The 11,839-nt window shown below is 40.8% G+C and overlaps 1 protein-coding gene across 2 annotated transcripts; it reads left to right on the top strand.

Annotated features, from left to right (window-relative positions):
- Positions 1-268: 268 nt before the first annotated feature.
- Positions 269-5,199, top strand: LOC118241967 (E3 ubiquitin-protein ligase TRIM21-like). 2 transcript variants are annotated; one of them, XM_035529621.1, is made up of 7 exons: positions 269-327; positions 828-1,461; positions 1,600-1,695; positions 1,923-2,156; positions 2,418-2,568; positions 2,689-2,715; positions 4,171-5,199. In XM_035529621.1, exons 2-7 carry the CDS (start codon positions 874-876, stop codon positions 4,716-4,718), a joined length of 1,644 nt encoding a protein of 547 aa, XP_035385514.1. In that variant the 5' UTR covers positions 269-327; positions 828-873; the 3' UTR covers positions 4,719-5,199. The 2 variants fall into 2 exon arrangements, with proteins under 2 accessions (XP_035385514.1, XP_035385515.1); XM_035529622.1 differs by lacking the exon at positions 2,689-2,715.
- The last annotated feature ends 6,640 nt before the right edge of the window (positions 5,200-11,839 follow it).

Here is an 11,839-nt window from a genome sequence, read left to right as displayed (position 1 = left end):
ATCCACATGAACAATTTGTTCCCTGTATTACTATCTTAGTATACCAACAACCATTATTATTAAAACCTTTTGTGTTCTCTTGTCCGTTTCCACCACTTAACATCCAGTTGTTCAGTCTGTGATGAACAGTACAAACATATCCATGAAAATGTATGCAAATACAGACCTTTTTGAACAAGGAACACGGAAGTAATTTGTCTTTTGGAAGAAATGAAACTTAAATGGAAATGAAACTCAAAGGAGAGAGTTAAAACAGCAGACAGCAGAGAGCGAGAGAAAGAGAATGAGGGGGGGAAAAGGAAAGGAAAGCATAAAAGAATTAATAAGGTAAATCTTACTTTGTTAGCATTATGGTGTGAGTTTATTTTTCAGTCTGTTACCAGGTGGTTATACAAATGATTGAAGACTGAATGTTTGTAAAGATGAGCACATTATTTGGCAGTCAGCAAGTAAAGTTTATATTCCTGTAGTATTCTCACTCTATCTATCTATCTATCTATCTATCTATCTATCTATCTATCTATCTATCTATCTATCTATCTATCTATCTATCTATCTATCTATCTATCTAAAGTTTAATACTTATTGTGATTATCTGTGTAGGTTTAATTGTACTATCTGTCTGTCTATGTATCTATCTATTATTGGAGTTATCTAATTACAGAAAGGTTGTTCAGCTTATTTTTTTTCTCCATTGCATTCATTGCTAGTACCAAAATATGAATCTGTTTATATTTGAATTCTTTATTGATATGCCATTATAAAACTGCTGAGATGTTCAGTCCTAACCATTGTCTTTAACCATTCTGTTTTATGTTGACTTGAAGTGAACCACGCCTGTGATCACAATTAAGGTTAAGGCAGATCTTCAACATGGCTACTTCCTCAATTACATCCACTACAGATTCTGGTGCTTTACAGAAAGATACATTCATCCCTCATCATCTCACCTGCTCAATTTGCATGGATATGCTGGATGAGCCAGTGACTTCTATTTGTGGCCACACTTTCTGCAAGAAATGCCTGTCCCACCACCTGGAGAATACCCGAGCCTGCCCTCTGTGCAAGCATTCCCTATTGGAAAATCCCGCAATAAATGTTATTTTCAAATCTATCCTGCAGGAATACCGCCAAATCCATGGCTTGGGTTCAAAAGTTCAAGCCCCAGATGAGATCACCTGTGACATGTGCCCTAACAATGGCAGGTGTAAAGCAACCAAATCCTGTCTGATATGTCTGATGTCATACTGTGATTATCATCTAAAGGGGCACCAAACCAAGTTGCGCCTACAAGGTCATAAGTTGGTGGCTCCAGTGAAGGATCTAGACCAGCGGGCATGCTTGGTCCATGGCAGGCCTCTGGAGCTCTACTGTATTCAGAATGACAAGTGCATCTGCAGCCTGTGTGTGAAGGAAGGGACAGAGGTGACATCTGTGGAAAATGAAAGTGTCTCTAGAAAGGTAATAACCATCATATATCTTCCATGCTATAATCAAGTTAGGTCTAATGTAATACTACTGGATTTCATGTAGATGGATGGAATCAGATTTTCCAAAGAAGAGGGAAATTGTCCAATGGTTTGTTTGTTTTACTTACAGAAAATACTAGCCAGTGTGATAAAAAACATGGAACAGAGAATGCAGCACCATCAGGAGAAGGTGAAAGAGTTTCAACATTCAACAGAAAAGTGCCTGGTGTGTCTTCCAAACTAATTTATAATTTATATTAGTGGTTCACACTGCATAGCCTATTTTGTTTTTATGTGTTGAACAGACCTATACTTTAATGTAATTCTTATTCATAAGTTCTTGTTCATTAATTCAAATACAAGGGACAACAAAAGAGTAATAACTGGTGTAGTGAAAAGAAAGAAAAATCTGAACAACAGTTCTAACACCCTCTGCTGGTGATATCTCTACAGGCTCTGATTAAGCGAGAGAAAGAAGAGATAAAAGAGATTTTTGAAGCTGTGAGGAAGGTGGTGGGGGAGGCAGAGCAGGAGGCACTGGGTCCATTAGAGGAAAAGGCATGTCATGTGGAAAGGGAACTGAAGGACCTGTCAGAGGAGCTGCAGCGAGAGATCACTGAATTCAAAAAGATCATCTATAAACTACAAACAAGCACAGAGGAAGAAGACCACATTTTCTTCCTACAGGTCAGCAACCAACCACAAGTCCCACAATTGTGATTGTGACCTACAATTGGAATATAATGTTTTCTAAAAACAGATTAAACCTGGAAAAATAGGCATTCATGTTTTTCAAATTAAAGTATATGCATGTATAGCATTATTTTTTGTTTTTGCTGTGTATTGGTTGTGTCATAGCTGATAAATGAGCCCATATGCCCTTGTCATTAAGATGTTATGACATACTGTGTGTTGTAGTAACTTCAATGGTGTAATCTGTTTTCTCAGAATTATCTCCAGACAGTCCCAGCATCAGAAAGTGGCAAAGACTGGACTAATGTCACAATGGATACACATTTGACCTTTGGCACTATGAGGAACCTGGTGAAAATTATGAAAACTGACACTGAGACTGAGCTAAACAAGCTCTCCAGCATTGGTGAGGGAAAAAAAATTCTAACTTCCATAATTTCTAATTTCCATTGTTTAGCTATTTGTTACATATGCTTTGTCATACATGTAAGATCTATAATTCTCTCTTTACCCATTTGCCTTGTAGAAATTGAAAGGATTAAGAAGTATTCTGGTAAGAATTAAAAGACATTATATAATTATATCACAAAAGAGTGTGCTAGAGTAATTCCTAGAGTGTCCTCTGCCATTATATAGAGACCCTAAACCACCAGAAAAGATTTGTAAACTCTTCCTAATATCAAGTAATCCACAAAGGATCAACTGTTGCTCAGTTTCTTCTATTAAAACAGGACAATTGGAAAAGCAACAACAGCAGCTCTAAAAGTAATAATTGCCATAACTGCTTCTTTAGATAAATGGACCTACTGTACAGCTTTTTTGATTTATCAAAGCCGTTTAAGAACTATATGGTTGGTAGAATACAGTGTATGCAGGCTGAATGTTTTATGTGGTAAAAGGTGTGCATATACATATATTCGAAACATTCTTGTCCATATAATTTCCTTTACACTCTGGCCTTCTACCAGAGACCTGGGAATTTAAGAGTGTGGCACAGTAGTTTTGCTATTGCGTAGGATTTTGCTCTTCTGGACTGAGGCTAAAGTTGTCATTCCTGGCATCTGTTGGACCCACTCCTCCAGGTTATGGGTCACTGCCCAAAGTGCCTCTGTCACCACTGAGACAACCTTGTTCTTTTCAGTCCATTGTACTTTTCCAACTTCAGATATTCCTTCTTTGATGGTGTGCAAAAAGGCTGCAGCAAAAAGGGGCAGGAAGCAAGCATAAAGTCCAGAATAAAAAAGCTGTTTAATGAAAACATATACGGCAGACCTGGGCCAGTAACACCAACACAGCAATAACAATGATCCACCTAGCCTAGACACAGGAATAATTTATACACATAGGAATTCTAATGTGTGGAACTGGAGGCATGAATAGCATAGAATGTGGGCTGCCAATAACGCAAGGTCATTGGTATATTAGGAGTAGCCAGTTTGTTTGATTTTTGAAGTGTTTTCTCATATTTCCGTTCTGTTGTTGTTTTATTAAATGTTGGCTGAATGTTTAATAAAACACTAGTTAAGTTTCATTCAAACATTTTTCTCTATATCTATGGCCAAAGGGTATTGGGCAATCTCTACTTTGAAATGTATTCAAATGATAACTTAAAAAGCTGAAAATTAAGTAAACCACTGAATGGGAATATAAAACTATTTTACTTCAGTCATATCTTGCTGTTAAAAATTAATAAACCATTAAAGAAAAAATATACCCACAATAATATATTTGTTCGGACACTGTTGCACTGCATCCAAGAACAATGTTAGCATGCTAAGGAAGGGTCACAGATATACACAGATATGAACATTTTTTAGTGCTATCTTTTCCATTTGGATCATATGACATATTACTTTAACCAGCTATTTTAACCAGTGTCACTGACTATTTTCTCTTAAATAGTGCTCTATTTCTTCCCTAGGCCCCTTTGCTGCTGTAAATAGCGAATAATCAAATGACTTTGCCACTTATTTTTCACCTGACATACATGTTAACTATTGCTTTCCAGTGGATGTGACACTGGATCCCAACACTTCTAATGCTCAGCTTCTGGTGTCTGATGATATGAGAGAAGTCCAAGACACTGGAGAGAGAAGGACTGTCCCTGACAGCTCTGACAGGTTTGATGTCTTTGCAAGTATTTTGGGCCTGAATCAGCTGCCCAGGGACAAGTCATTCTGGGTAGTGGATGTCAGTGACAAACAAGGCTGGGATATTGGGGTAGCAAAGGAGAAGGCCAACAGAAAGGGGAATTTGTCCCTTAAACCAAGCCAAGGCTACTGGGTCATCGTGCATTACAATGGGGATCAATACGCAGCTCTGGAAGACTCTCCAATCCCACTCTTGCTTCAAGATAAGCCTCAGAAAGTGGGCGTGTTTGTAGACCAACAAATGGAGCTGGTCTCCTTCTATGATATAGGAGCCAAGGCTCACATTTACTCTTTTACTGGCTGTGTATTTGAAGATGAAATTCTGCCCTATTTTAGCCCTCATCTTAAGCAAGGTGAAACCAACTCAAGCCCTTTGGTTATCTGCCCTGTAAATCTGGGTGACTGATATTTTTAATTAATGGTAAAGGATGTTTTACAAGAACTACAAAGCCTAAAGACTGAAATATGTTATATGTGGAGAGCTCTATATGTAAAAACACATCAATCAGTAATCTGGAAAAAATTATAAGCTTTCTCTTATAGAACAAAATGTATTGTAATTTATGGACATTTCACTATGTTCAGAGTGCAAGAACTGTTCATAAATTGTTCATAAATTGCATTTAGTAATTTTCTCATATTTTAAAATAACTCCCAGGCATGTCTAAATTTGACTAACAGGGTTCCAAACCTATTATACAACTTGAATAATGTTTGCTTTGCTTTGGCCTTTTCAATTCTTACCTACATTACTGATTTTATAGCAAGATGACATCATTTACTGATATCTTTTTTTAACAATAGGTGGCATTTTTCCACCCAGACAACTTCTGACTTCATAAAGAAAGGCAAGGAAAATTGTATTTATATAGCACATTTGACACAACCAGGTTGATAAAAGGGCTGCACACTTATTAAAAATAAACATAAATACAACATAAGACATTCTTGGGGTGTAACGGACATTATAGCAAAAGAAAAGTGCATATTAAAACTGTTCTTGTTATACAAATAGTGAATGTCTTACAGTTTATATTTTTTGAAGTAGGCACCCTTTAAATACATATATCAAAAATTATCTGCCAGTATGGTCAGATAATTAATAAAATTACTTTATAAAATGACTTCTAGAAATATGTTACAAATTTTAATATTCTTACAACAATCTGTAAATGAGAAATTTCTAAATTTTAGGTATTTAATTTTAGATATTTACTTTAGAATTAAGATATTCTCACTTGTTAAGATCTGAGTATTTTGTAGTGCAGTTTTATTGTATGGTATTGAATATATGGTATGTGCGTTTATGTAAAACTCATTCTATATAGTTCTGTACCATTCATTCTACAAATCACTAAGCAAATAAAACATTTTAAATCAAAGTTTTGGTGATTCATAACTGGACAAGTTGTAATATTTACATACATTTATTTACAGATTCAAAAGCATTAATGTTCTGTGTCAAAAAACTGAATTACAAACAGTACAACTATTAGGTATGGTTATGGTCACACAGTTAGGGACAGACACTGACATTCAGGGGGGTTCCAGATTACGTTACTTACCTGTGGTTACTAAAGTGGTGCACCTGTGGATGGTTATAAGGCAGGGTAAAAAGACAAAGAAAAAAAACGTCTCAGCATGCACAAGGACCTGAGCCTGGTGTCCTGGAGAGAATTTGGTAAACTTTGTGTAACGGCTCGAGTACCACAGGGCACGGAGCAGGATGCACAGACTCTCCTGACGGTGACAGACGTTTATTGAAAGATGCATACATCAGTGGCACTCACACATAACATAAACAGCAATCATGAACACAGGCATTGACAATGTGAACATGGACATGAATGAAAGCAATGTGAACAGAGACAATGACCGACAGTGACGCACACACCGACATGGGTTTAAATACAGAACAACAGGTACAGTTGTGTGCAGACATGTAGGCATGATTACACTCAAGAAAAAACAAGGTTTCAGTCCTGGATATAAGGTAGTGTTGCCTCTAGTTCATAACAGAACCAGATAGGGTATGGAGGTAGTAATACCAGTGCCATGGGTTTGCTTCCCAGGGAGTGCATGTACTGTCGTAATGATAAGTATATAAGTTGTTCTGCATGAAAGTGTTTGACCAATTCTGTAAATATACATTTCATCTTAAAATAACACTTTGAAAATGTCAATAATTCCAAGATTCAATTACATAGAACATCTAGGGAGAACACCTCGTTGACTTTGCAAATGTCTGCATAATGTCTACAGAAAATTTCAAGAGAAAAGCAGAAAAGGGTCACATACGTTTATTGTATTGTTTAAAGGCAATTATAGCCAATTCTGACTTTCAGTGTATAGTGCCCATTCATGAAAATGAGCTATTTGTGACCACTCAGTTGCTTTTATTGCTTTGCTTTTATTGTTCACACAAAGAATGTGACATATCCAAGAATTTGACACATTCATTCGGCCTGCACACAATGCATTCTACCAGACAGATAGTTCTAGGGTCAGGCAGGAGTCGAAGTCTAGAAAGCAGGCAGGAACCAATAACCAGGAAAACACTCAGGATAAGGAAACGCTCGGTACACCACATAGGTTAAGCAATACTTCACAACGTGTAGGCAAAGGAAGCTTATAAAGGGGGTGATAATGACCAGGACCAGGAATCAGGTGTGTGCTAGAATTCCGGTGAGTCAGATCAGGGGTGTGTGCGAGTGGGTGTGGCTGTGTGGGGCTGAGGGTTGTTCCTGTGGTTCATAACAGTACCCGCCCATCTGACGGGTGGCACCGGACACCTGAGAATGGGGAGTCCTGGACCTACCATGGCCCCGAGGGCCGAGATGATCTGGGTGAGCAGCTCCATAGCCCTCACAATCAATGAGATACTGAAGGACCCCGTCACGTCTCTGGGAATCCAACAATGCATGGATGGCATAGGGCGGTTCTTCAACGATATCCACAGGGGCAGGGTTGATGGTGGTTGTGGCTACAGACACAGGACTGTAGCGCACAGGTTTTAACAGAGACACATGGAAGGTGGGATTCATTCTATGCCTGGGGGGGAAGCTGTAGCTTGTAGGATATGGGGTTGATCTGTTGAAGCACCTTGAAGGGACCGATGTACCTTGGGCTTAATTTCTTGCTGGGTAGTCTGAGCCTCATGTTGAGAGTGGAGACCCAGACCTTCTGACCAGGATATAGTTGTAGGTTGGGGTTACGGTGACAACTGGCAAATGTTTGGCAGGTGTGTAAAGCCCTCTGCAAGTCGACGTGGGTGACCTCACATGGTCAAGAGAAATCACTGATCTAAAGCCTGTATGTCAGTGGGGGAGTAATCCCATGGGAAGAGGGCTGGCTGATAACCATAAACACATCGGAAGGGAGTGAGTCAAGTAGAGGAGTGTGTGAGCGAATTGCAGGCATATTCCGCCCATGGGAGGAATTTGTGCCAGTCCATTTGTGAGGTACAGTATTTGCAGAGGAACCTTTCAACTTCTTGGTTTACACATTCAACCTCCCTGTTGGACTAGGGATGGTGATCAGAGGAGAGGTTCATAGTTATGAACTTTTTACAAAACTGCCTCCAGACTTGTGATGTAAACTGGGAACCATGATCAGACACAATCTCTTCTGGTAGACCAAATATGTGAAATACATAAGAGAACTTGGCCTCTGCTGTCTCCAAGGCTGTAGGCAAATGAGGAAAAGGAATGAGGTAACACATCTTAGAAAACCTATCCACCACCATCATTATGACCGTACTTCCATCAGAGGCAGGTAAGTCTGTAATGATGTCTGTTGCGATGTGAGTCCAGAGTTGATGTGGCACAGGCAAGCGCTGTAACTTCCCAGCAGGGACAGTGCGAGGGTTGTGTGACTGGGCACAGACTACACAAGACATTATATAATCCCGCATATCATCAGGAAGGGAGGGCCACCAAAACTTACGGGACAACATGCGTGTGGTGCGTGTAATACCGGGATGTCCATTACATAAGGTCATATGAGCCCATTCTAGTAATGTTCCTCTGAGGGTCATCCTTTAGAGCATTCTCTAGGTCGTCTTGGAAGCCCCACCGAATGGGAGCTAGGAAGCAGCTATTTGGCAGGATGGTCTCAGGATACGGGTTGATCTCTCCCTTGTCACAGATGCATGACAAGGCACCCACCTTTTGATTCTTGGAACTGGGACACTGTGAAGTAAAGCCGGGAGAAGAACAACGATCACCTAGCATCTCTTGGGTTGAGTCGTTGAGCTGACTGTAGGTACTCTAGGTTTCGATGGTCCATATATACCAAGAAGGGATGTTCAGCCCCTTCTAACCAGTGTCTCCATTGCTCTAGGGCAAGTTTGACTGCGAGAAGTTCTTGGTTTCCTACATCATAATTCCTCTCCGTGGGCTGTAGTTTCCGGGAGTAGAAAGCACAAGGGTACAGTTGAAGTGGGGTGCCTTGTCTTTGTGACAGGACTGCCCCCACACCTACCTCAGAAGCATCCACTTCCACAATGAAGGGAAGAGAAGGATCAGGCTGATGGAGAATGGGTGCCGAAACAAAGGTCTCCTTTAAAGTCAGGAAGGCCTGATCCATGGCCATGGTCCACTGAAGCTGCTGTCTGCCTTGTTTCTTGAGGAGGTCCAAAAAGGAAGCAGTTATGTTACCAAACCCCCGAATGAACCTCCTGTAGAAGTTTACAAAACCCAAGAATTGTTGCAGTTCCTTGATGGTGGTAGGTTTAGGCCAATTTTGGATTGCAGTCACCTTATCAGGGTCCATGGAAAGGACTCCTGGTTTGAGGGTACACCCTAGAAAAGTGACGCAGTTCCTATGGAACTCACACTTCTTGGCTTTCGCGTACAGGTGATGTTGTTGGAGACGCGTCAGGACGGCCAGTACATGATCCACATGCTCTGCTTCGGATTGGAAAAACACAAGGATGTCGTCTATGTATACTATCAAGAACTTGCCTATCATATCTCAAAATATTTCATCCATAAAAGCTTGGAAAACTGAGGGACTATTAGATAACCCATATGACATTACTAGGTACTCATAATGGCTTCGTGTCGTGATGAAGGCTGTCTTCCACTCATCACCCTCACATATGCGTATGTGGTTGTAAGCTATACGCAAGTCCAATTTTGTGAAGATGATCACTCCTAGCAGACATTCATGGGTTAAAGAGATGAGGGGAAGAGGGTAGGAACACTTTACTGTCATCTCATTAAGGGCCTGGTAATCGATGCATGGAAAGTGGAGGGCTGAATGAAACCGTGTTGTAGTGCCTCAGCGACGTACGCCTCCATAGCCGCCTCCTCTGGCCGGGAAAGAAGGTAAGGCTTAGATCTTTGGGGTAGGGGAGCCCCAGGAAGGAGTTTTACAGCACAGTCACAAGGTCGATGAGGTGGGACTTTAGTCGCTTTAACCTTAGAGAACACGTCCGAGAAGGGTCTATAGAGTGGCAGGATAGACTAGAGTGCTGGCGTCTCTGGGCTCTCAACTGTAGTGGAGAAGACTGGCAAAGACACGCAGTTCTGAAAGCAGTGTTTACTCCATGATAATAGTTCAGCCATGGACCAAGAGATACTAGGGTCATGGGTAGACAACCAGGGAAAGTCCAGTATAATGGGGTCACGGGACATGGGTAGAAGCATAAATTGAATTGACTCACAATGAAACAGTGTTACCGGGACAGTTTTTTGTTGGACTACACCCTCACCTATAGGTTGGCTATTAAAGGAATTAACCCGTAGCAGGGGATCTAAGGCAAGTCTAGGGATTCCTAGTCATGTAGCTAACCCAACATGCAAAAAATTCCCTGCTGCACCAGAATCCACCAAGGTAAAGAGTAACACTGGTACCATCGGCCATAAGGACTACAGGGAGTTCCGGGATCTCTTCCACTCGCAGGATGATTGAAAACAGCCTTGAAAAGATTGTAGAATTCTGTCTCTGACTGTAATGCTGGGTCTTGGCTATCCCAGAGGGCAGTTTCCTATGCACCTGCCCCACCAGTCAGTAGTGATAAGACAAATTGTACATGGTCCTTGTTGGTGATAAACTGCGTGGCATAATGGGAAAAGTACATGGAACACTGCTTCAGGAAGTTTTTGCATCAATCCGGGGAGCCATTAAACCAATCAGGGACGACAACGGGAATGCATTGAGCAACCATGAGAGATGGTGAGGGAGCCACAGCAGTCATGGTAAGAACCACGTTTGAAAGTCTTTGAACAGTTTCACGTAGCTCAGCCATGGAGACCTCCTGCTGGGCCAGTCTGTTTTGTACTTGTGCTGGATCTATGATAGGCGAAGTATTCTGTAAGGATTGCACACACACAGAAGAGAATCCAAATGCTAGAGGTTTTATTTTAGCAAACAAACTAATTCATGGAACTAGACAGGGAATCATGGTCAGGTCGGTCCAGGATCTAAACACGGGGTAGCGTCCGGGTGGAATCCAAGGGTCAGGCAGGAGTCGAGGTCTAGAAAGCAGGCATGCTCGGTACGCCACATAGGTAAACCAATATTCCGCAATGTGTACACAGGGAAGGGAAGTTTATAAAGGGGGGGTGGTAATGAGGGGAATGGGAATCAGGTGTATGCTAGAATTCTGGTGAGTCAAATCGAGGGTGTATGTGAGTGGGCATGGCTGTGCGATGCGGAGGGTTGTTCCTGTGGTTTGTAACACCTACCTCCCCCAGCGCATAAGAGGTCAGTCCATAATTAATAAATGAATTTTTAAACTATTAAATTCTTTTTGTAAAAAGACTTTATAAACACTTTATTTAAAATTATTTAGAATTTATATAAAATTATTTAAAATTAATGCATTATTTATTGTATATATACACAGGATAACATGTTAAATATCCTATGCCATTAGAAAATCATTAGACCTTCACATAGGGCCCTGCTTACTATCTTCACTCCAGCCAATCACAACATCATGAGCACTTCTCAGGGGTCATCAGATAGGCACCTTTGTTAGTGTTTTGTTGAATTAAGACCATGACAATTCCAGGAGGCTCAAAAGTGAGATTTGGCATCCCAGCCATGTTCCCACTGAATTAAGATTATGATTAAAAGAAAACTGCTGTTTCCCATGTGACAATGGCTGTTGTAAAAAGCACTATATAAATAAATTTGACTTTGACTATATTATCTTTTTATTACCTTTGCGAAAAACATCTAGCTGGCCTCAGACAGTCTGACTGGTAGACATGAGTGTCAGGTGACAGTGCACCTGTGGATCTCTATCAGCAGCAGATTGGTGTTGATGTCCAAGACCTTGTGCACCTTTTTGTCTATTACACATCTGGTCAGCTGCTTATAACAGGTGGGGCAGAACACCCTAACTTTCCATTGATGGGATATCCACACCATCAGATAGTGGATGAAAAAATAATCTGGTGTTGAAGCCTGCTGGTATATCAGTGATAGCACTTGTGGCTCATAGTAAAACACGTAGTACACATAGTGAATAGTATTCTGGTGCAGAGGAGCAGTGATATAAACAGAGTGATTGGG

Source organism: Electrophorus electricus, chromosome 9, assembly GCF_013358815.1.
Source record: "Electrophorus electricus isolate fEleEle1 chromosome 9, fEleEle1.pri, whole genome shotgun sequence".
Taxonomy (NCBI): Eukaryota; Metazoa; Chordata; class Actinopteri; order Gymnotiformes; family Gymnotidae; genus Electrophorus; species Electrophorus electricus.
This window is presented reverse-complemented; position numbering and strand designations above follow the sequence as displayed.